Source organism: Emys orbicularis, chromosome 8, assembly GCF_028017835.1.
Source record: "Emys orbicularis isolate rEmyOrb1 chromosome 8, rEmyOrb1.hap1, whole genome shotgun sequence".
In the NCBI taxonomy this organism is placed as follows: domain Eukaryota; kingdom Metazoa; phylum Chordata; order Testudines; family Emydidae; genus Emys; species Emys orbicularis.
In genome coordinates, this window is record NC_088690.1 from 43,226,458 (window position 1) to 43,252,544 (window position 26,087).

Sequence of the window (26,087 nt, forward strand, 5' to 3'; positions counted from 1 at the left end):
AATCCTCTGATGATAAACCATCACAGCTTTGCACTTAATCACTTTAAACTTCAAAAATAAAGTACCTGCAGCAGCAGATGATATTTCAGAACTCGTTGCATAGGAACCACTAGAAGATCCCGCAAAGTAAATTTCCCATTATTGGCCCTCTTGGAACATTCCTAGTTTTTAAAAATAAAATAAAAGATTGAACTGTGATTCTTGCAAAATAAAAATAAGATACAAAGTACACTCCTAATTTTTTTAAGTAGACATATAAGTTTGCCAGATCACCCAGATATTAGGATACTAAATACCACCATAATGAGGAAAAAAACATCTCCATAGTGATAAGCTGAACCAAAACCCCTGAATTTCTGAGGTTTCCAAGATCTGGATCCAGAACCAGATCCTATTCTTCAGGTGTTCAGATGACTATGGTATAAACACTGTAATTAGAGATAAGAAACCACACAGAGTTTTGTTGATTTGAAGCTGTGAGTGTCTATAAGAGCAACAGAGATAGCAGTTGGAATCACTCTGGCTAGTGCCCAGCAGGTAGTTCAAGTGCAACACTGCAGGTAAATAGAAGACTCTTTTTCTTATTAGATGTAGGCATAAATAGCACAACAGGCATGACAACTGTGTGGATTGAAGGTGACTAGTAAACCTAAAAACTAGAAATCCTGTTTATTACAGGTGGGATCATCAAACTCCCACCCTGCACATTCACTTCCCCACCAAAGTTGATGGGCAGTATGCTGTGCCCTATAAAGGGCTGTAGCTGATTATCCAAAGAGGAACTGTGCTTCCAAGGTTGTCTGAACATCTGGGGTGGTGCGTCTTACACATGATCGCTTGTGCAGAGATGTGCCTAGGGGCAGAGTTTAGTCTTTAAATGTTATTCTAATTATAACATTAACATATTTTACTCTCAGCTACCTTCACGCTCACCTAAAACACTATGAGAAAAAAGTGTTTCATTGACAAAACCACTTCTTGGGTGAAATCCTGACCCCACTGAGGTCATTAGCAAGACTTCTTCTGACTTCAGTGGGACCAGGATTCAACCTCTTCTGTCTCTACCTGACACGTTAATTTGATCAGTTACTCCAGTTAAAAAGGAAAAGAAAAGAAACTCATAGACCCACATGTCAGAATGGACAGTTTTCTTTTTTGGGGGGATGGCAGATATATATTTGTATATAAAAAAATAAATATCAGTACCTCTAGCTTCAATTTAACATCTTCTTTTGTCTTAGAGATGTTGTCTAAGCAGGATATGGCTGTCTCCACTTGACTGCAGTACTGCCCATAAATAACCATTCTAAACCAAAGCAAGAGAAAAAAAACCAAGCAGGAGAGTGTGTGTGTTTTTTTTTAAAAAAAAACAGAATCAGTCTTTGTTCACACTTCACAAACAAATATATGGGTCACATTCTTCCCTTCAATTGGGAGCTGTACCTACATATCCAAACATAATAACTTGGCCCTAAATATGTATTACAAAGCTTCCCCAAGAATATGATCAGGTGCATGTTTAAAAAATACTAAAGATCATAATCAAGATGCTGTAAAATCATTTCAATTCACTTTAACACTGACATGCATACACTGACACAATAAAGCATTTGTTTCAGGCTCCAAAGCAATGTAACTGCTCCTTAACAGCACCAGAGCCATTAGTATTTACAACGTTAAGAGATAGATTTCAAAGGATGCAATGAATAAATTCTGTTACATAGGATTAGCCCAGGATTAATTACATCCACTCTTTTTACAGCAACAGTAGGTTTTGCAAACTGATTTAACAGCTTCTATTGAGTTTACATTCCATGAGGCTTTGGGTCAAGATAATAGCTAACATATGTAAATGCAAGAAATTCTTAACAGCAGTCAGAGATCAGCATGGTAGCCACTGGTTGATTTTTGTAAAGCTACTGAAAAGAATCCAGGTTTGTACCAGGAACTTCCTGTTCCCTTCAGCAACAATTCATTCCACTCTTCTCAAACTGTTCTAAATCTTTAGAGGTGACTCCTCTTTAAACTGCAAGCTCCATCTTTGGGGATCTACAAGCCTCAGTTCTTGCCTTCTATTTTTAATCTTTTTTTCCCTCTTGATCATCTTCTGTTTAGCCTTAGGCCTGGTCTACACTAGGCATTTATGTCGAATTTAGCGCCGTTACATCGAATTAACCCTGCACCCGTCCACACCACGAAGCTATTTAGTTCGACATAGAGGTCTCTTAAATTCGAATTCTGTACTCCTCCCCAACGAGGGGAGTAGCGCTAAACTCGACATGGCCATGTCGAATTAGGCTAGGTGTGGATGGAAATCGACGCTAATAGCTCCGGGAGCTATCCCACAGTGCAACACTCTGTTGACGCTCTGGACAGCAGTCCGAGCTCGTATGCTCTGACCAGCCACACAGGAAAAGCCCCGGGAAAATTTGAATTCCTTTTCCTGTCTGGCCAGTTTGAATCTCATTTCCTGTTTGGACATTGTGGCAAGCTCAGCAGCACTGGCAACGATGCAGAGCTCTCCAGCAGAGATGGCCGTGCAATCTAATAGAAAGAGGGCCCCAGCATGGACTGATCGGGAAGTCTTGGATCTGATCGCTGTGTGGGGCGATGAGTCCGTGCTTTCCGAGCTGCGCTCCAAAAGACGGAACGCAAAGATCTACGAGAAGATCTCTAAAGCCATGGCAGAGAGAGGATACAGCCGGGATGCAATGCAGTGCCGCGTGAAAATCAAGGAGCTGAGACAAGGCTACCAGAAGACCAAAGAGGCAAACGGACGCTCCGGATCCCAGCCCCAGACATCCCGTTTCTACGAGGCACTGCATTCCATCCTAGGTGCGGCCGCCACCACTACCCCACCACTGACCGTGGACTCGGAGGATGGGATATTGTCCACGGCCGGTTCCTCGGACATGTTAGCGGACGGGGACGATGAGGAAGGAGATGAGGAGGACGAGGCAGTCGACAGCGCTTGCAACGCTGATTTCCCCGACAGCCAGGATCTCTTCATCACCCTTACAGAGATCCCCTACCAACCGTCCCCAGCCGTTAACCCGGACACAGAATCAGGGGAAGGATCAACCAGTAAGTGTTTTAAACATCTAAACATTTATTTTTAACAGAACAGGAATATTAACAATAACAACAATGGGTTTCTCATGATTAGTTTGCCCTAGGCGCTTAACGTTTCAGTCCTGGGCAGTGCAACTATTCAAAAAAAACCTAACAATGTCCGGTTTTGCATGATTGTTCTGCCCAAGCCGCTCTACTGTTTAGTCCCTGCCAGTGCAGCTACAGTAAAATGCGGTCTACATGTCCGGGGATAGAGCAGAAATCCTCCTGGGACATCTCCACAAAGCTCTCCTGTAGGTAATTGGAAAGCCTTTGCATCAGGTTCCTGGGGAGAGCGGCCTTATTGGGTCCTCCGTGGTATGAAATGTTCCCGCACCAGGAGACAATCAAGTACTCCGGGATCATTGCCCTGCAGAGCATGGCGGCATACGGCCCTGGTCTTTGCAGGCTTTCCCGAAGCATTCTTTCTTTATCGCTGTCTGAGATCCTCATGAGGGTGATGTCGCTCATGGTGACCTGCTTTGAATTAGGTAGGGGAATGTTAGTATTGGGACTGCTTGCCCGTTCCTTTACAGAACTGTAACCGCCGGTTTACAGCCACGCGGTGGAGGCGGGAGAGGGGCGGCATACAGGGATCTTTCCCTGGGACAGCCGCGAGGGGGTGGGACAGGGGCAGAGTTCATGCTTGCCAGATTGCTGGCAGCAGGGACTGTCATTGCTTTCAATGTGAAAGGAGGCCAGTGCTACTATTAAAGTTTTAAGCAGCCACAAGTCTACGGCTTACCATGTCTGCCTGCTACACAAATTTCGGTGTCCTGCCCCGCTTCTCAGATCTGCAGTGCAAGACCCCAGGCACTGAATGCGAGGACCGAAAATTCGACCTTGTCCTGAGTGCGCATGTGATAGGTGCTGTGCATGGTCTTGTTCACAGAGAAAGACTATGTTCTTTGTTCACAACTAAATTTATCTTTCTGAGGAATTCACTCCCTTTTTCCCATTCCCACAGCCACATATGCGACTGTCTCCCAACCCAGCCTGGCATCGCACTCCCAGAGGCTAGCGCAGATTAGGCGGAGGAAGAAGAGGACACGGGAAGACATGTTCTCGGAACTTATGGGCTGCTCCCGAGCCCAGGCAGCACAGCAGACCCAGTGGAGGGAGAACTTGTCCCAAATGCACCCATCACACATGGAACGGGAGGAGAGGTGGCGACAGGAAGACCAGCAGGCGACTCAAACCCTGCTTGGACTAATGAGGGAGCAAACGGACACGCTCCGGCGCCTTGTGGATGTTCTGCAGGAACGGAGGCAGGAGGACAGAGCCCCGCTGCAGTCTATCTGTAACCGCCCTCCCCCGCCACCAAGTCCCATACCCCCCTCACACAAAGTCCAAAGAAGGAGGGGCAGCAGAGTCCATGAAAACTCTCACTCCACCCCTGCAGACTGCTCTAGTACTAGAAGGCTCTCATTCCCCAAAATTTGACAAGTCCCTTCCTTCCCGCCTCACACAAGCCCCCGTCCAAGTTTCACCCCCCAGTTTCATGTGTAGTTGCTAATAAAAAATACGTTTCTGTTAATTACTGTTTCCATCATGTTCTTTTGGAGGAGAGTCTGTCTGAAGGGGGGGGAAGGGGTTGGTAATTGGACAGGACAGTCACCTTTAGCAGGGTACAGAGGCGGGGGCAGGTCCAGCAGCAGGGCACATACACAGTGCAGTCACCAGTTACGCTGGTCAGTATGGGAGGTGGTTTTCATGTTCGGGGGGGGGGGGGGGTTGCTCTGTGACTTTGTGGCGGGGGAGGCAGTTAGAGATCTTATGCAGCGGTCCTTATCCTGTATCAAAGAGCCACACAGCAGGGGATCTGTAACCGTCCTCCCCCTGCCACAAAGTCACATAGTCCCCACATACACACAGTCCCGATCAGGAGGGGTGGAGGCTCCGTTGCAACAACCAGTCCACCACCGCGGAGCCTGTCATTCCTGGAGTTTAGAAGCGTCATTTGCATCACTACACTACACCCGCTCCCCACCACAGTCTGCGTCCCAGGTTTAAAACATTCCCGCGAAAACAGTAATAAAGACAACGGTGTTCATTAACAAAATAGAAGTGATTTTATTTTTTTGGAAGGGGGTGAAGGGGGTATGTAACTGGAGAGGATAGTCAACATTAACTGGGTAAAGAAACGGGGGCAGGTTCAGCTTCTCTGTACACAAACTGAAAAGTCACTGGTTACCCTGCTCACTCAGGAACCTAGCTTTCAAAGCCTCCCGGATGCACAGCGCGTCCCGCTGGGCTCTTCTAATCGCCCGGCTGTCTGGCTGGGCATAATCAGAAGCCAGGCTATTAGCCTCAACCTCCCACCCCGCCATAAAGGTCTCCCCCTTGCTCTCACAGAGATTGTGGAGCACACAGCAAGCTGCTATAACAATGGGGATATTGGTCTCGCTGAGATCACAGCGAGTCAGTAAGCTTCTTCATCTCCCCTTGAGACGTCCAAAAGCACACTCCACCACCATTCTGCACTTGCTCAGCCGGTAGTTGAAGAGTTCTTTTTCACTGTCCAGGGTGCCAGTATAGGGCTTCATGAGCCAGGGCATTAGCGGGTAGGCTGGGTCCCCGAGGATCACTGTAGGCATCTCCACATCCCCAACAGTTATTTTGTGGTCCGGGAAGTAAATACCTTCCTGCAGCCGTCTAAACAGACCAGAGTTCCTGAAAACGCAAGCGTCATGAACCTTGCCCGGCCATCCGACGTTGATGTTGGTAAAACGTCCCCTATGGTCCACCAGTGCTTGCAGCACCATTGAAAAGTAGCCCTTTCGGTTGATGTACTGGCTGGCCTGGTGGTCCGGTCCCAGGATGGGGATGTGAGTTCCATCTATAGCCCCACCGCAGTTTGGGAATCCCATCTCGGCGAAGCCATCTATGATGGCCTGCGCATTTCCCAGGGTCACTACCTTTGAGAGCAGTACCTCAACGATTGCGTTGGCTACTTGCATCACAACAACCCCCACGGTAGATTTGCCCACGCCAAAGTGGTTCGCGACTGACCGGTAGCTGTCCGGCGTTGCAAGCTTCCAGAGGGCTATGGCCACTCGCTTCTGGACAGTCAGGGCTGCTCGCATCCGGGTGTCATTGCGCTTCAGGGCAGGGGACAGCAACTCACAAAGTTCAAGGAAAGTCCCCTTCCGCATGCGAAAGTTTCGCAGCCACTGGGATTCATCCCAGACCTGCAGCACTATGCGGTCCCACCAGTCCGTGCTTGTTTCCCGGGCCCAGAATCGCCGTTCCACAACATCCACATGACCCATTGCCACCATGATGTCCTTGGCACTGGGTCCCATGCTTTCTGACAGGCCTGTGCTACTCTCAGACTTCAGGCCCTCACCGCGGTGCCGTAGCCTCCTCGCCCGATTTATCTGCATCTGCCTCTGGGAAAGGTGGATGATAAGCTGCGAGGCGTTGACAACGGCCACAACTGCAGCGATGGTCGCAGCGGGCTCCATGCTCGCAGTGCTGTGGCGTCCACGCTGTCACTGACCAGAAAAGTGCGCGAACTGATTTCCCGCCGGCGCTTTCAGGGAGGGAGGGCGGGAGTGACGGACGGATGACGACAGTTACCCAAAAGTACCCTCGACACATTTTTTTACCCAGAAGGCATTGGCGGCTCGACCCAGAATTCCAATGGGCAGCGGGGACTGCGGGAACTGTGGGATAGCTGCCCACAGTGCACCGCTTCCAATGTCGACGCTTTCCCCGTTAGTGTGGACTCACAAAGTCGAATTACTGTCCTTAGTGTGGACACACACGTTCGACTTTGCAATATCGATTCCACATATTCGATTTAAGTGAAATCGAACTACTCTCGTAGTGTAGACATACCCTTAGCTTCCACTTCAAAAGTGATGATACTAACTGCACATCTTTCACCTTTAATTATTATTTTAAACCTATACTGCAGTACAAATAGAGCTAGACCCAGTATCTCTCCTCCCTTGACAAAATAAACTTGTAGTTTCCTCTCAGCTTCCTTAAGTTACATTGCTTCTTTTGGAGAAAAGGAGCATCCTGAGACCCAACTCCTGCTCCTGTAGTTCCCCTCTACACTCAGACCTGCCATTTGCCTTCACTGCCCATATCCTTCCAATAATCACCCTTTCCCTCAGTCTGTCACCATCTACCCACACACACATACCACTGCCATAAGCTCCTCCTCTACTGAAACCTTCATATATGGCTTCATTTCCACTCAATGTGATTATGGCAACTTCCTTTCCCATCATCTCCCCAAAATCCAGCTTTCCAGATTCAGGCATTTTCTGTTAGCTTATACCTGCTTTCTCACAAGCATAGTGTGACTGCATCACTTCTCAAACAACTCAGTTGGCTCCCCAATTATTTCAATTTCCAGTTCAGAAGTGACTTCATTAACACCTTCTATGGACCCCCTCAGACTCTCCTCTCTTCTCCTCAGCCTGTTTTACCCTTCTTTCTGTCCTCCTTTCTGCCATCTGGAATGCCTTGCCTGTATCTTTCTGCCTTATTTTATTTCTCTCCCCATCTCTGATTATTTTATCTCTGTACCTGTATTGTTTAGCTCTATAAAGCATTCGAAGATAGTTTTTATGCCAGAAGCTGTGCAAAATAAGTTATATGATTTCATATAAAATATGGATGCTATTTTTAAATGAAAAAGCAGTGACAAAAACACTTGGAGGAAAATGAACAATCCATTCTATAAAATAATAATAGCACTTCCTTGGTACTTTCCACATTCAAAGCCCATTACATATACTGATGCTGTTACCCATGGATATCCAGTTCAATTATATAAATGCTTATGGAGTATTTAATCATAGAGAAACACTTCAATGGACTGAGTGTAGGTTATCACTAAAGTATGTAAAAGTTAGTGTATAAATATTACCTTTCCTTGTAGTTAATAAAAATTTGATACAGGTTCTGGTCATTTTTGTTTACAATGGAGTCAAAAATGTCCTGCATTAGACTTCTGTGGGTTTTCACCAATTCCTTAAAAACAGTAATATAAGAAAAAAATTAAAATGCAAATAGAACCCCATAACTTCCAGAATGAAGATTAGTGTCTCCATGTATATCTGTTAATTCCAACAAACTAAGACACAGATCACTTATGAGTAGCTGCTACTTTCAACATTTGCTTTGAAATGCCGGATCTTCCATACAACATGACAAGGGAAACTAAACTCAGAGACCTATTAAAGGCTAATTTATTCCAATTTGAAATGTGCACTGTTAGTTCATCTTCATTTTATAATGATAATTTTAAAATTAAGCAAGTCAAGTCAATGTTTTAGTGACAAGACAAAAGTAATGATTCGTTTCCCTGAGCTGTGAAAAAACAGTTTTGTACATTACATTGGTCAATTAGTGGCATCCTGGTGCTAAGTTAACTGCAATCGCAATGAGTTTCTTGATACAATGGACCACTAATGGCACAGGAATAAGACAAGGATGCTGAAGAAATATTTGAGACAAGCTATACTGCAGCAGAAATTTTAAGATTTTCAGTTCAAGACCAGTATATAAAAAACAGTACCTAATGACAGTACAAGATAACAGTCAGAGCTACAAATACAATATATAGAAATGCTTCAAGGTGAATATATTAAAATAGGGATACATTTTCCCAGACTTGTGCAGGACTTTAACTAAACTGCCATGGAATCAGAGAAACATGGTGGCTGAAGTAATATCTTTTATTGTACCAACTTCTGTTGGTGAGTGAGACAAGCTTTCATGCTTACACAGAGCTCTTCTTCAGGTCTTGGAAACGTACTCAGAATGTAACAGCTAAATAAACAGTGGAGCAGATAGTTTAGTCTAAGTAGTAAACACATATTTCAAGGGACCAATCATGGTGAAGTGGCCCATTATTTTCCTTAAAGGACTCAAGAAATACTGTTAGACCATGTCTACACATAAACTGTGTTTGACGCAAGTTACATCAGCGAACAGCCACTGAAGCTAGCACATCACTCATGTGCATATTTGGCTGCTCACATAAGTGCTATGCATACTCACTAGGTGTGCTTGTGTCGATGTAAAGTGCGGTGCATCACAAGTCTGTATCCCAATGTGCCACATGCCACCGTCCGGCACAATGCCTTTTGGGAAACATTCACAATGTGTTGTGGGAAAGAAATGACTTTCCCAGGGATCTCTGGAGCTAGAGGTCAAGTTCTCATGATGTAACTTTCTCCATCCAGCAATACCCCAAAATTTTTGTGCCTTTTTAAAAAATCCCCCAAACCTGTGAAGGAGGAGGATCCGGGGAACTACAGGCCAGTCAGCCTCACCTCAGTCCCTGGAAAAATCATGGAGCAGGTCCTCAAGGAATCAATTCCGATGCACTTAGAGGAGAGGAAAGTGATCGGGAACAGTCAGCATGGATTCACCAAAGGCAGGTCATGCCTGACTAACCTAATTGCCTTCTATGATGAGATAACTGGCTTTAGCAAAGCTTGTGATACGCTCTCCCACAGTATTCTTGCCGGCAAGTTAAAGAAGTATGGGCTGGATGAATGGACTATAAGGTGGATAGAAAGCTGGCTAGATCGTCGGGCTCAAAGGGTAGTGATCAATGACTCCATGTCTAGTTGGCAGCCGGTATCAAGAGGAGTGCCCCAAGGGTTGGTCCTGGGGCCGGTTTTGTTCAATATCTTCATTGATGATCTGGAGGATGGCATGGACTGCACCCTCAGCAAGTTTGCAGATGACACTAAACTGGGAGGAGTGGGAGATACGCTGGAGGATAGGGACAGGATACAGAGGGACCTAGACAAATTAGAGGATTGGGCCAAAAGAAATCTGATGAGGTTCAACAAGAACAAGTGCAGAGTCCTGCACTTAGGACGGAAGAATCCCATGCACTGCTACAGACTAGGGACCGAATGGCTAGGCAGCAGTTCTGCAGAAAAGGACTTAGGTGTTACAGTGGACGAGAAGCTGGATATGAGTCAACAGTGTGCCCTTGTTGCCAAGAAGGCTATTGGCATTTTGGGCAGTATAAGTAGGGGCATTGCCAGCAGATTGAGGGATGTGATCATCCCCCTCTATTCGGCATTGGTGAGGCCTCATCTGGAGTACTGTGTCCAGTTTTGGGACCCACACTACAAGAAGGATGCAGAAAAATTGGAAAGAGTCCAGCGGAGGGCAACAAAAATGATTAGGGGGCTGGAGCACATGACTTATGAGGAGAGGCTGAGGGAACTGGGATTGTTTAGTCTGCAGAAGAGAAGAATGAGGGGGGATTTGATAGCTATTTTCAACTATCTGAAAGGGGGTTCCAAAGAGGATGGATCTAGACTGTTCTCAATGATACCAGATGACAGAACAAGGAGTAAGGGTCTCAAGTTGCAGTGCGGGAGGTTTAGGTTGGATATTAGGAAAAACTTTTCACGAGGAGGGTGGTGAAGCACTGGAATGGGTAACCTAGGGAGGTGGTCGAATCTCCTTCCTTAGAGGTTTTTAAGGTCAGGCTTGATGAAGCTCTGGCTGGGATGATTTAGTTGGGGATTGGTCCTACTTTGAGCAGGGGGTTGGACTAGATGACCTCCTGTGGTCCCTTCCAACCCTGATATTCTATGATTCTATAGCACTTTTCAGTGTCTGCCCTCTACAGGATGCATGATTCTCCTGTCTTTGCAGGCCTGCAGGAAGTACCACAACAATGGGGCGACATGAGGATTTCTTCAAGGACAGTTCGCTGAGGGGCATAATGAAAAACAATTCAAGGTTGTTGTTGGTATTCATAGAGCAGCTGCAGATGGTAGAGCGCCACCTCTGGGCCCAGGAAACAAGCACTGACTGGTGGGATCACATCATAAAGCAGGTTTAGGATGAGGAGCAGTAGCTGCAGACCTTTTGGGTGCAAAAGCCCACATCACTGGATCTGTGTGCTGAGCTCACCCCTCAGTGGAGAATTGAGTGGTGATCAAAATTTGGAAGCTGCAATGCCAGATTGCTACCAGTCAGTGAAGAAATCATTTTGGAATTGGGAAATCTATAGTGAGAGGCCATTGTTATACAAGTCTGTAGGACCATTAATCATCTGCTGTGCAGGACTGTGACTCTCAGCAACCTGCAGGAAATAGTGGATGAATCTGCAGCAATGGGGTTCCCAAACTGCATTGGGGCGATAGACAGCATGCTTATCCCTATTTTGGCATGAGCTCACCTTGCTACAGAATACATCAACAGAAAGCGCTATTTTTCTCTGGTTATGCAAACACTGATGGATCACCAGTGGCCAAGGAAGGTGCACGATGCTCGCATCTTTAAGAACACAGGCTGTTCAGAGAGCTGCAAGCAGGGACATTCTTTCCCTGCTGGCAGATTACCATTGCCGAAGTTGAAATGCTGATAGTGATTCTGGGGGACTCAGCCTACCCTTTGCACCTCTGGCTCATGAAGTCATACACTGTCCACCTCAATACCGCCAGGAAAGATTAACTATTGGCTCCGCAGATGCAAAATTACAGTTGAACATGCTTTTTCTAGATTGAAGGGGCACTGGTAGTATTTACTCATTAGATTGGATCTCAGTAAGAAAAATATCCCAATGGTTATAGCTGCTTGCTGTGTCCTGCATAATATAAGGGTAGGTCTACACTTACCCGGTAGTTCGGCGGCAAGCAAATCGAACTTCTGGGTTCGACTTATCGCGTCTTGTCTGGACGCGATAAGTCGAACCCGGAAGTGCTCGCCGTCGACTGCGGTACTCCAGCTCGACGAGAGGAGTACCGCGGAGTCGACGGGGGAGCCTGCCTGCCGCGTCTGGACGGAGGTAAATTCGAACTAAGGTACTTCGAACTTCAGCTACGTTATTCACGTAGCTGAAGTTGCGTTCCTTAGTTCGAATTGGGGGGTTAGTGTAGACCTGCCCTTAGTGAGGCAAAGCTGCCACCAGGGTAGAGGGCAGAAGTGGATACAATTCTTACCCATATAGCTTTGTGTTGCTGAGGGAGGCTTTGAAAGAGCATTTTAACAGTCAGCCACAGCAGTGTTCTCTGGGCCTGGAGCTTTGGTGCTGTTAAGAATTGTATAGCATTTGCTGTACAATTATAAACACGACTAGGTATTTTCCTGAAATTATGAATACTGTGGTGTTAGATGTGTATTTACAATTACAGTTTGCTTTGACTATCTCTATGCATTCTGCAATATTTGTTGTGAACTAAGAAAGATAAATTTCATTCTCCACAAACTGAACTTTACTGAGTGGTGGAAAAACTGTGCAGAAAATCAATGTGCAAAAATAACTACAGGCAACATTACACAAATGTTTAACATAACTTAACAGGGTGATAATTTAAAATTAGAAAGGATTTAAATATTTATGTCCATTTGAGTGCACAGATATAGACCACTGGGGCTACAAATAAAAAGACTGTGATTCACAATCTGTGTATGTGAAGCTGTGGTTTTCCTAGCTGTTCCCTGGCATGGAGTGGTAAGGATACTGATGCACTCCGTGATGCCATGTGGTATGTTTGGGAGTGTAGGAAGCAGTGACTGTGGAGTTCTCCAAGAATGAAAAGGGTGGACATATAGGTTAACCAAGATCTGCAGCATTTGGTTTTCTGCCTGTCAATTCCCATTCTGTTGGTCATATTGACCCCCCAAGTCCTTTCTTCGTGGTCCAATGCAACATTTCCTCTTCTTTCTCCTCCTCATCAGGGTTAGGTGTTCTGCAGGTGTGGAAGGGGCACCCTCTCAAGGCCACCATGCCCAGAAGCTGCTGATAAAAATAGGCAGGTACCACTGGATTTACAGTCACAACAGAAAGGGAACCATATGTTTCAAAACTCCCTACCCTTATTCCTATGGACACTTTTAACACTTAAGCTTTGGGTCACGTCAGCACAAACGGAGTATGGCCTGCTAAAGGTGGTGGCGGGGGAAGGATTTTCTATTGCATGAAGCTATAAAATTTCAGTCTCTATTTCCATGGTTACAGCTATAGAGCAATGGCACTGAATATTGGCACTATTTTTCACAGGTGGTGGTGATTTTAGCTGATATCTCACTCCTGAAGGTGACAAAGGCACAGAGAACACAGCTGTGACTGGCATCCCGAAGCCACCCAGGCCCGTACACCTCAAGCCTGTTGACTGTAAAGGTGCCAGCTGAATTCATCGCAGAGTGGCATTGGAAAGTGTCCTGCCATGGAGGAAGAAAGAAGACAGCCATCCCTAAAAACCTGAGGAAAGGATTGCAGAGTATCTTCATGGAATTTGTATTGAGATCGCTCAGAAGGATAAAAGGCACATCCCTAGACATGTAAACAAAGTGCTCCACATGGCCCCACTTAATCCATGGGGGAATGAAAGCACATGCCAATTCTACCACTGTTTGTAGTACCTCTATCACTTCTTGTATGAGTAAAACAGTGAATAGTCAATGCTTTTTTCTTGTTCACTTGGGGATGGGCCAGGCACTATCTTTAAGGGTAAAAATTGTAAGGAAAAATGCATGCACAAACTTACTCAAATTCCCTTCCCCTTCATTTGGCTCATTCACGTTCACCTGGCAGGACTGGCTACACTGTGGAGGAGTCTTAAACAGGTCCTGATTTGCAGTAAGGCTGGACTCTCCTCCCTGCACTCCATACTCCTCCTCCTCACTGTTCATGGCAGGGGTCTGTCTCTCACACTCCTCTGAGGTAACCACAGTAGTCTGTGGAGTCTTCACCAACTATGACATGCAGTTCCTGGTAGAAGCGGCAGGTCTCTGGCACAGCATCAGATCTACTGTTGGCCTCCCTGGCTTTGTGGCCTCCCTGGCAAAATTCCTTAAGTTTCATGCAGTATTGCTGCTGGTCCCTGTCATACCCCTTTGTCTGCATCCCTCATGCAATCTACTTGTAGATGTCCACATTTCTGTGGCTGGTCCATAGCGATGCTTGCATAGTCTCTTCTCCCCACAGATCCAGGAGATCCAATACTTCCTGTCTACTCCAGGCAGCGGTGCATTTAATATGTGGAGCCAGAGTGGTCAGTTAGGCAGTTGCACGCAAGAAGGGTGAGCTACTAGGTATGCTTACCAAGGTGGGCAATCCGAGAAAGGCATTCCAAAAAACACACAGGCGGCTTTAAAGGGGGCAGGGAGGCTTCTGGTCTCTCTGACTTCTGGGCAATGGAGTTTAAAATTGCGGCCAAAGCGATCACTGTCGCAGGGAATGGGGCATTATGAGACAGCTGCTAGAGGACCTCCAGGTTCAACAAAGGTTCCAATACTCGCACTGTGTCGACCTCAGTCAGGCAACCATGGTTCTACGCCAATTGGGGAGGTGGTTTTACTTCCTCCTTAAAACAGGGTGCTTACATTGGCCAGAGACAAATTCAAGTGTAGACACATGCATACATAGGTCCCCACAAGGTGACTTACATCGAAGTAACTGTGTAATGTACAGCAGGCCATAGATCAGGCCTAAGATAGTTACTAAATTCCTGCAACTGTAAGTTATCAGCACCAAGTTAAAAAAGTATGAATTGCACCTCTTTTGTGAGTATGCTGGATTGCAAAGTCTCCAAAAGTAAATGCGATTTCCCAAAGCATATGGAGTTCACACAGGTAACCTCAACACATTTCAACTCAATAGGAAGTTTCTTAGATTACAGAATTTTTTTATTTTTTTTTTACAACTTTCCCTGTCAAATTCTGAGTATAAGGCTGTAAGCTATATTGATTTTTAAATGTCTTCAGTGACAACACATCGAGGGCAGATACCAGTGAGAATCTGCAAGCTTGCTATAAAGTCTCTTCAGAAGCATTCCTGCAAATCAAAGTACTGTGTAAACATTCTCTACACTGATTCAACGCTCAAGTATAAGGCTGATGATGGTCATGTGCTTTGTAAATTTCTGAAGAGAGGTTTTCCATCTTATCTACACAAAATATGATCTATGTTTCTCTATTATGCATAGAAGGATGTGAGGAAATTCATACATGGTTAATGTCTAACTTAAATTCAATCAATAAAATACTTGCATATAACAGATCTTCTAAGAGTTACTGTATGGTTATAGTGCCAGATCCTCAGTCGGTATAAATCAACAAATATACTCCAATGTATACCAGTGGAATATCTGGTCCATACTATTGCTGACAATCTACTGTGGCTGTATGCAACATTTTTTTCCCTCACAGTAACTATAAAAAGATAAGGTCTAAAATCATTTTCACTAAGATGTACAGTATCCTACTGCATATTCAAAAAAGCTTTGAGGGGAATTTGCACATCACATTTCAAGTCATCACTTTGTTCAATGGCATGTGACTGCACAAAATGATAACCAGACACAAATTCTCTGCCTTTTTCTTTAAGTATACGATTACTTACAGGAATGTTGATGAACACTATATCAAACTCTGATGCTGACAGAAACCTTTTCAATGGCACCATGAAAAACTGTTAAGAAAAGTAAACATTGACTGGATTAATATATTCTCTATTCCATTATACAATTACATTATTACTATATAAATAACTATTCTATTAGCATAAAGTTCAGTGGCTTACTTTCTCTATTGACTCCAAAGTCTCAGTGTATTTCTCTTCAGTCTGTTTTATTTCAGTAAGGCAACAGCTTCTTATGTCATTTTCAGTACATTTCTGCAATTAGAAGCAAGTTAAGTTTAATTCATTTGTGGACACCTCTTGTACAACAAACTCTTATTTGTTTACTGCTTGGCTACTAAGACACATTGCTTGTTGGAAATTTCTCAGTATTGCAGCTTCAAAAGATTGTAACAACTACAAAGGGAATAGTTTTTAAAAGTGCAATTAGCTCACAACTTCTAGAATTTTAGTAGTCCTTGAACTTTGATAAAATTTGGCATTCAGTATGTTATATTTTAAGGTAAACAATAACTTAATCCTTCTTATATACTTTTAAAAATAATATAATGAGATTAAGATGAAATATAGATCCATATTTATTTAATTTGGGCCTTTATTCACAACAGTGAGAAGTTACTCATAATAGTTAAAATCAATGAGACTCTCATGCCAGTAACTGCTGTGAGTAATGGGCTCGCATCTAACTCTTTGTGTTTGTTTATAATTTTTCCTTTGACCTTTTCCTTGAAAGGAACTTGCATTTAGGCCCATATTCATAATCTGTTCTGAGTCAAGGACAGTAGCTGGATTTTAGGGCTCTATCCTGCAATCTTTGTATTTTTTTGTTGTTGTTGTTCTTTACAGGACTCTGGGATTGCCTCACCCTAACAGGCCTGCTTCAGTTTCCTGCAGGTGTGAGATCAGCATTATAGTGCATGTTGGGGCATCACACAGAGCAGAAGCTGGTGATCGTGTTAGATTTGAACATCATGGGCCCAATGCAACATCGGGCTTATTAAGGCTGAGCACAAAATGCATGCGCTGGAGTTCAGAATTCCAAGGTATCAGAGTTCTTTTTCCAGGATACAGACAAATATGAAATAATGTGTTTCGAAAGATTCTTAAAGAAACATTTGGGCAGGTGTTGGCTAGCTTGGGGACTGGACACAATTCCTGGATTGCTCCTGCATGGACATTTATCGTGCATGTCATTGTCATGATTGGATTCTCCACACCCAAAAAACCTCAGCAAATAATAAAACAATAATAATGTAACTTGTCTCCCCTAAAGTCTTCCCACCTGTTCCCTGTTTCCTTCCAAATTCTATCCAAGCTCCTCATTCACATCTCCAAGGATTTTCATGACTGTTGCCCTGCCTGTATCTCAGCTCATTGCCTACTGTAATGAATCCATGTGCAGCAGACAAAGACAATTACTAGATATATTTGTTTCACAAAGAGGAAGTCAGGACTAGAACCCTGAGACTTTAGCTTAAAAAAAGCACACTAGCCTCTAACCCTTGAGCTAAAGGAAGACTCCTATAGCTGTTGATCATAGTAGAAAGTCTACATCCACTCCATAGTCTAGTTACTAAAGAGCAATGACACTCACTCAGACACAAAAAGTCACACTACTATTCCCCAACCCCTTCATGTCGTCTGTGTATTTTTCCCCCCTGCCTATCACTCCACGCCTTCTTTCAAGTAGTTCCCTACATCTGCCTCCTCCCTCCCACACACTAAACCACTTCATTCTCTTCCTGCAAATCCCTCCTTCAAACCTATTTCCTTCAGCCTAGTGAGAAAGATTTAGATAGTGTGGGGAAGATGCTGTGTTTGGTGCATTTCCTTATCAGTTTGAGGCAGAATGAAGTTCTCTGTGAGGATGCAGAGTCTGTCACAGTCAGTGGCAACCTGGTGTATGGACATTAAGTTATGATTAAGAGCTGTCCCAAAACGTGGTATTTCCTTGCTATCAAAGGTTTGTATTGGAGGGAGTGTCACACTTTACCCATGTCAGTTCCTTTTAAACAAGTTTTTGGGTTTCAAATTATTATTTTGATTGGAGTCTATCTTTAATCTCTTCTTTGTGAGCTTTTTGTAAATAAAACGTGTATGCACTGTAGTACATTTCCAAAAGCGGTTTGTATAGCTTGGGACCAACCCTTATTTATGTTGCTGAGCACTAATTCATGAGAGCAGCCCCAATGAAGAGCCTGAGTCAACAGGACTGATCTTGTCTGTTAGTGCTCACACAACACAAATTAGGGTTGCCCAAGCGGGCTCTTTTTGTGAGTGTTACTATTTAACACATCAATTTGCCATCTATAGCAGATGCTACAATATCTTGGAATTTGAATGCAGGAAGTAATGACAATGGTCAAAGGGACTAAAAAGGGTGGGGGAAAAAACAACAACAGTCTGCTCAGTACACTGAAAAAATTGTTCTGTGGCAGCAGTCTGCTGGCACAGGAAACTTAGGTACCTTAGTTTACATTGTGAGGCAGTCACATCAAATAAAAAAGGAAGGTATCATTTTAAACTGATACTTATTCTTCTCTAACTATTTAGAACACCAAACACACATTTCTAAAGCAGTTTCATTCTTTTAAAATTGATTTGCAATTGCAAGTCACCTCTAAGTCCTCTATGCTAGTGAATTTCATTTAAAGGACTCAAATGAAAGAATTGTGCCAATGTGTAATGTTACTGTGCATCACATTTGCAAATCTAATAATAAATGATTACATACTAAGACAGTCATCAAATCCAACAAAGATATACAATGCCAGTGAAACAAACATAATACATCCATTCTTACCATATCAGGTATAAAAATATGTAGACATAATGCAGCATGTTTTAATCTACTGTTCTTTTTAATTAGGAAATTAATATTAAACATTTTTAGATCTTTAGTATTATTTTTTCTTCCCACAAGCAAATTCAGACTACGGCTGCCATTCCCTCCTAAACTCACCCAGTTATGTCCACTAAAGCTGCATACCCGATGGTATTTCATTTGTAATAGGCAAGAAAGAAACAGAGAGTTGGCAAAGTGGAAAATATGTCAGGCGTCATCAACTGCTAGGACTGGGAGAAATATCCATAATGATACCTGAAATTCACATGGTTCTGAGTTTCATTGCAAACTCAGACTAAGATCATCGAAAGATCCACTATAGTTCACACACATTTCAAGCAAACAACTGGGCCCAATTGCTTGATCTGACTTATGGTTATATATTGAAATCATGCAAAACTTGTACTTTTAACTGAGTTTTGGTACCCTAAAACTCAAACCTCAGGAATTGATCAAATCTAAACAAAACATAAACCACTACAAACTGAAGCTCCCAAGTTTCACAATATTTTACACATCACTTATTTTACTTTCAGAAACTTGCATCACATCAGTACCTTAAAGTAAAATGTGCTTAGTATAAAAATGTGTTAGAAAAAGTGATGATGCTCTTAAACTGTCATTAAGATGCATAGTAATTGGCAGAGTCTAGACTTACATGAATCATATTGAAACAAGTCAAAAAATCTTTCCAAGGAAATAGTCTTCTCACGACATAATGGTAAATTCTCAGGATCACAACAAAAACACATTGTATGAACCACACAAGATACCTACAACTTGCTGCTTTTATAGCAGCAGAACACAGGAAAACAACCTTCAGACCTTTTCATTTTCTCACTTCTCCAAGTTACTATATCACTGGAATTCAATCTGAAAATGTAGATGGTGAGCTTCCACCTTAAAACACGCAACTTCCTTGAAAAAGTGTGTGTCATCACAATAGCACACTAAAGTTTTGCAGGTAAGCCAAATGAATGCTTGTAAAGAGATGGATAGTAAGTTATTAGAACAGGTTTTGACATCACACCCCTCCCAATTACCAGTCCATTAAATATAGCTATTGACTAAATTTTGTGCATGGGCATGTAAATTTTCATGGCAGTTTTGTAAAACTGACACACATGTATATCTACATGTACAATATACATGTTAGCTCTCTATTTAACTAGTTCATGACTAATGTTGCAAAATGGCCAAAATTATATGGGGAACACTTTTCTTTTCTCTTTTCTTAAGTAGCATTCTTTTGAGTATTTTTTCAAATGGTCTTAACTCAAGTAGCTAACAAATCTTAATATCCATACCTAACTGGATCTTAACTAAATAACAATTTATTTTAATGTTCTCTTTTTACTGTTGAAATAATGTTAGTATTTCTTTCACAGAAAGAATTACCAGAGTGAATCTTTGACCCTTTATATGTAAGAGAATGTTGGATTTCATAGCAGGATGATAATGTTATGATCCACTGCATATGTTACATGGTTACTGCACACAAATGTGAACTCAACCATAACAACAAAGCAAATTTGAAATATCTAAATTTTAAAAAAATTACTTACAGTGTTAGTGAAAACAGCTAACAGTTATTTAATGAATGTTAGTAAAAATTTTACTTTCACACTACCACTATTTCTTTATATGTCTGTAGTCACTCAAAAAATAGAAATCATACAGGTTGATGTGCTGCTTCATCTTTCATTAAGTCTTCATATACTTCCCCACCTTCATCTTCTCCATAGACACAATCATATAACTCTTCATCCTCATCGCCACCACTTTCACTAAAAGAAAAAAAGGAAAAGCAACAACATAAAGGATCAGTGTATTGAACAGGGATTATAGAGTCAACACTAGGAAACAGAATTTACCAAGTGTCTGGGTTTTTACAGTAAATCTAAAACAGATGAATGAAAAAGAACTCTCAAACTGAACTAAACCACAAAGGGACTATACAATCAATAAGATTTTTTTTTTAACCTCAACACATTTAAAATCTGACTTTATAAAATTAACACAAGTTTGAAGAAAAAGAATTAAGTTTCGAACCATGACAGGACTTGTAGTAAGGTTTCTAAGGAGAAAATGGGGCACTGAGTTCTTGCTACCTAAGTTACAGATGGGCCTCAGCGTCAGGTCAAATTAAAATCTATCCTAAAACGAGTGAATCCCCATGTACTAAATGGGACTGTCAGTTCCTCCAACACCATTTGGACCCAGAGAGAGATCATTAAGGTGGAATTATTCTTGTAAAATAAACTTCACTAGTTAGGGAGAAACCCCAGCTCTCTCGAACTATTTATATTTCTTATGAAATACATACTTCTTCCAATTGTTTCAGATCTATATTTTAGAGAGCGTCTAACTATTATAATCCAGTATATGGTACCTGCTACCTGACATAATAACCAATCCGAAATAAATCCATTGTAAATTTTTACATGTGAATCCTATAACAGTGCATCAAAATAGAGGCTATTGCACCTAATACTGTAATAGATTTCTATTTTAGAAGCATATTTAGGAACTATACACCTCTACCCAGTGTTGTCCTCAGGATTTTTGGCTCCTGAGGACAACACTGTCCTCAGGAGCCAAAAAAATCTTACCGTGTTATAGGTGAAATCACGTTATATCGAACTTGCTTTGATCCGCCGGAGTGAGCAGCCCCCCCTCACCCCCTCCAGAGCACTGCTTTACTGAGTTATATTCGAATTCGTGTTATATCGGGTCACATTATATCGGGGTAGAGGTGTATTTTTAATGCTGATGCACATATTGCAAAAAACTATAAATCTTAAATGGTAACTTTTGTATGTAATACCAAACTTCTTGTTCTTGCTGAAATCATATTTCTATCCCTTTGTATTAAGATTTTGTGTTTAATAATATTGCTATAAATACAAATTTTGGCAGAGCTGTATGATTTTCTGCATTGTAAATTGTTAGACTCGGGGATTTTAACTGCTAAATTTATACGTCATTTGGATTTTTCACAAGATTTTAGTCATTGTAAAGTGAGAGAATGTCAAGGTCTGTTATAGCCTGCTCTGCTACTCAAACAGAAGAAGCGGGATGGCTAAAATATAAACCCTTTTTCTTTTGACTTTCCCTTGTACAGCAATGGACTCTGCCCAAAACAGCAAGCATCCTGCAAACCCTTAACTGCATGTGGAAATTTACTCAAGTGACGAGTTCCGTGGGACTACTTACATGAATAAAAATACATATACACATAATTATCTGCAGGATCAGGGAAAAGCATTCACTGATGCTGTCATTTAACGTAAGCATTCTGATGATACAAACAAATAATTCTAGAGAGTGCACTGATACTTCAATTCATCACCAGACCCCCTCATGAAATCTTATTTTCATATGTATGAAAATCAATCATTAAACTAAGGAGCTTTTTTCTGGACAATTAATTCTTCCTTTCTAATCAATCCTTAGTCAATCAGATAAAATAACTTATTTTAGAACAGTGTATTTCATCACGTCATTTAAATAATAGTTACATATCAGAAAACTAAAAGCTTTCATTCTGCTTAAAGATTTACAACATACTCTAGTAAATCAGGAAGGCCTTTGTAGATATCTTCATCATCAACACTTTCTTCTGTGGGGAATGGCCTAGAGAGACAAAAGACAACAGTATTAATCAAAGACAGAACCAGCCTGGGTGTTCAGTTTGGGTGGTATGCTGCTGAAATTTCAATTTGGATTAATATGTCTGTCAATCTGTGTGTGTGTGTCTCTTTCTCCCTTGATATTGTGGTTTATATGAGTTAACAATTAAAAAAAAATTGCCACACATACAGGATGGAACTGTTACATGTAATCATGAATATAAATCAGAGATTTTAAAAGCAAGTGTTAACTACTCTGTATTTACAATTAAGTCTAAATTCCATGATTTTCAAAGGATTTTTTGTTCGTTTATTTTTAAAGCCTTGACTTCTGATATTTTGGGTGGGTGAATGTGATGATCGAGAATTGAATCTGAAAAGCTTGAAAGTGACCAAGTCAAAGTGTGGGCTGCATGGGAAGGTGAGAGAAGGTATAATTATGGCTCCTAGTTTGTCAAAGTGGGAGTATCCAAATGCCATTCTAATTTTAGGAGGGGGCGAGCAGAGGGGCTTTGAAGCTTATTGTCGGGCACAGGGTGGCTGGCCTTTTAGGGGAGTTGGGCCCAGCCTCACCTGTGATTAATCAGCTGCCTTCCAGCTGAGGCTGTGAGGTCAGGGTTCAGGTGATAACTTGGAACATCACCTGGTCCTTGTAAAAGCCAGCAAGTAGTTGAGTTGAGAACTGCAGGAGTCCCTGGATCAAGGAAAATAACCCAGTTTGATACGTATGACTCTGAGGAAGACAGCATGTAGAGCATAAATCTGTAGGGAGCAGGCAGGCTAAGATGGAGAAGGGAGTCAGGGGGTTCGCCCAGACTCTAAGCAGATGTCCTGTGAAGCGCAATCCTACAGGGAGCAGATAGGCCTTTGTAGAAGACCCCCAGGTGGAAAGGACATGGTTGATTGTATAACACAAGTTCAACAATTTTGGTTTGAAGAAATAAAAGTGAAGCCCTGAAGAAAAAGGAAGAAAAAAATCCTGTGGCTGGAGAGTGTTCTGCAGTGCATGGGCCGGTGAGATCCTCCGTGCCCCCGCGGCAAACACTTACACAGAGTGTTAAGAGGAATCTGCACAACACTGCTGCTCCTGCTACCTTTGCAGAGAATGAGGCAGGACAGCAGCAGAGCTCTCACCTGTCTGTTTCCTGCACTGTTGCTACAGGGCTGAAACAATAGGCAGTGGGCTATGTACACAGGAGGCTCGTATCACTGACATCTATGGGAGCCATCTGTGTGCATTATAAGGCAGTTTTTGACCCTTACTATATAATTATTTCCCCACCGTAAACTGTGTTTCTGTAATTTTGGCCATTCACCAGTTCATCTTCTGCCTTAGCACCATGTGGAAGGCCTAATGCTCCTCAGCAAACATACCAAAAGGAGAGGCAGAAAATGCCCTAGTAGGCTCCACAGACAGTTCAAAGTTCAGAGATCCTTGGTTACTTGTCCAATGAGGGAACCCAGGTCATCATCCATGAGGTGCCTAATAATGTCTGAGTTATTGGAGGAAATTTCTTTTGCTTTAGGGGATGCCCTGTATTTCTTGCTTTCCTTCTCTTTCTCTACGCTCTTTCAGTTTTAACGGTGAGGTGGGTAGAAGAATGTACATTGGGAGGAGGCAAACTGTCCCAGTGTGTTGAATACCAGGAGCAGATAAATGTTGAAAATTCACCAGACACCTATTAGCTGGCCTACTAACCAGACAGAGACAGAATCATAGAAGGGACCTTGAGAGGTCATCAAGCCCAGCTCCCTGCACTGAGGCAGGATCAAGTGTTTGTCCCACTTGTTCTTAAAAACATACAAAGATGGGGAGTCCACAGCCTCCCTCAGAAGCCTATTCCAGAGCTTAACTATCCTGTAGTTCGTAAGTTTATAGTTAGAGCATTAAAGATAAGGATGTAAGGTGAGGGCCCCACCAGAAAGTGGCCTTGAGATGGGAATGAGCTGGTGAGAAGCACAGCCATGTTGTGCCTAATGCTAGGAAGAGGGATTTCTACCAGAATGTCATGTGTTTGAGGGCTCCGTCCTTTGTGTCAAGTTCTGACTCACAGGTATCAGATGAACATGAAACTCCATACTCTCTTTCTTACCCCCTAAGATGCTGGAAAGGAAATGGAGATTTCTGTCTCTTTTCCCCATTCATTACTCCCCAGCTATTGCAAGGGGGGGAGGGGGAGGTCTCTTCCCCAGGCTCTCCTTTTTCTGATCCTCCCTAGGCATTAAAAACTCTAGGCTTGCCTTTGTTGCCATTTACAGCTTTCCCAAGCAGTAGCATGAAATTGATATTCTTGATATTTTAACTACTGCCCATAGGGTTCCAAAGAGCAGTAACGAAAATTGAGTAGAACCTTGTAAATTTTGCTCTGCTGCTGCTTGAGAAATCTCTCAGCTGCACCAGAGGCACTGGGAGCTGCCTACTGGCTCAGGAAAACATCTGAATTTGGTTTACATTCAGCTGACATTTGGAAGGTTATCTTCTCAGCCATAATTCTTGTAAATATGTTTATTATTATTTGAAAGAGAGCTTTAATATTTTTTAAACTAACGAGGTAGGCCCCAAATACTGTAAGAGAAAGCATCTCAATAGCCACTGGTGAGTGCCATTTTTGAGCCCTACGCAGGAGTATTAGTTCACAACATATGTAAATACCTTGTGAGGAAGTCTCATTATAACATACTTAAAACATGCACAACAATTCCTTTATGCTGTATAACTGAGTACACACATACAACAGGTTATCAATAGAAACCCAATACAATTCCTTAGAAAAAGTTATTTGTCACAAGTTATATTGTTTTAAAACAAATATTTTTGTCAAAATATTAAGAGCAACTGGACTATATATTATAGACAAGCCATTTGATCAATTTCAAATTTTAAGTTGTTTACATGCAAAAGAAATAAATGTTTTAATAACTTATTTTTTGTTTTATCTACAACTATTTATAAAGAGCCAAATATATATTTCAAATATGGTTTAAAAAGCTGGGAGTGAGACTTAAGCTGCTATTTCCATTCCAAAGTGAATTTGAACAGACAAATTTTAAACTCTTGAAAGCAAGTGTTTTATACAAAAATAGATATCGGTCTTTAGATACAACAACAGCACAAATGGCTGTTCCTTAACATAGCTGTTTACTTCTAAATATAGAGAATTCAGACAAACCCGCAAAAAAGGTAGAAACAAATTTCCGGGTGATGACAGGGGAAGGGAAGGAGGCACCTTCAGCTCTTAATTCTGGAAAATGTAAAATCTCACTGCACATTGCACAGTAGCGTGAATTAGCACACTGGAGATTCAGCATGAGGGAGCTCCGATTTGCAGGCTATGTGATAAGAATTTCATTTAAACATGTAGAGTTTTAACGTCAGAACTACTGGTAGTGCTACTCTAGACAAGAATGGACCTCTATATACAATTAGAAGCACAGAAAAAAGAAGGCTAAAACAGTGCAACTGAGATCATATTTCTTTTAATTGTATATCATGGAAAATGTTACAGTACTTGTTTTATAAATGATAAAATGGAAGTTTAGTAGCACTAATGTCATACCTTATTCCTGTTGCTAATGCCACAGAAGTGCGAGAAAGTTTTGATAGTGTTTCTATGACCTGCAGAAAAAGGGAACAGAAATATTTGTTTAGTTCTGGAACAGAAACTATATCATACTTTATACTCTATTTTTCAATTCTGTAATGAGATCCTGCTTAATTTGCATCATACACCACAGATAGTAAGCACTCCGGATCTGGCCCTGCAAAGTGCTGCATACCCTTAACTCCCAAGGTCTCAGCAGCTCCCAAGAGTAGGTCTTTAGCACTTTTGGAGGGTCGGGGTGGGGGAGTGGAGAAATGGGCTCTTGATAAAGAGTTAGTAAGTTTAAACAATTTAAATAGATTTCAGAGTAACAATAAAATAATATTTTTAAATCCATAACTAGCAGGTTCAATTTGCATTTAGACATGAATGAAATGTTTACTAGATGTTATCCTGAAGACCGCCATGAGAAGGCTGTTTTTTAGCCACCAAGAAAGAAAAGAATATTCATTCCAGCTATTCCACCAACTGACCAGAAGAAGGAGCCATAAGACAAATCATTCTTAACGTGTTTCTGCTAAAGAAGTTGGCAG

The 26,087-nt window shown here is 42.2% G+C and overlaps 1 protein-coding gene across 2 annotated transcripts in view; it reads right to left on the minus strand.

Annotated features, from left to right (window-relative positions):
* The window catches only part of VAV3 (vav guanine nucleotide exchange factor 3), a 238,636-nt gene that overhangs the window by 125,458 nt on the left and 87,091 nt on the right, over nt 1-26,087 (minus strand). For both annotated transcript variants that reach the window (XM_065410115.1, XM_065410114.1), the window contains exons 3-10: nt 25,510-25,568; nt 21,891-21,956; nt 19,999-20,107; nt 15,638-15,730; nt 15,458-15,526; nt 8,000-8,103; nt 1,207-1,306; nt 66-161 (exon numbers count right to left, since the gene is read on the minus strand). In XM_065410115.1, the coding sequence (XP_065266187.1) occupies nt 66-161; nt 1,207-1,306; nt 8,000-8,103; nt 15,458-15,526; nt 15,638-15,730; nt 19,999-20,107; nt 21,891-21,956; nt 25,510-25,568 (696 nt within the window). The remainder of the gene's footprint in view (nt 1-65; nt 162-1,206; nt 1,307-7,999; nt 8,104-15,457; nt 15,527-15,637; nt 15,731-19,998; nt 20,108-21,890; nt 21,957-25,509; nt 25,569-26,087) is intronic.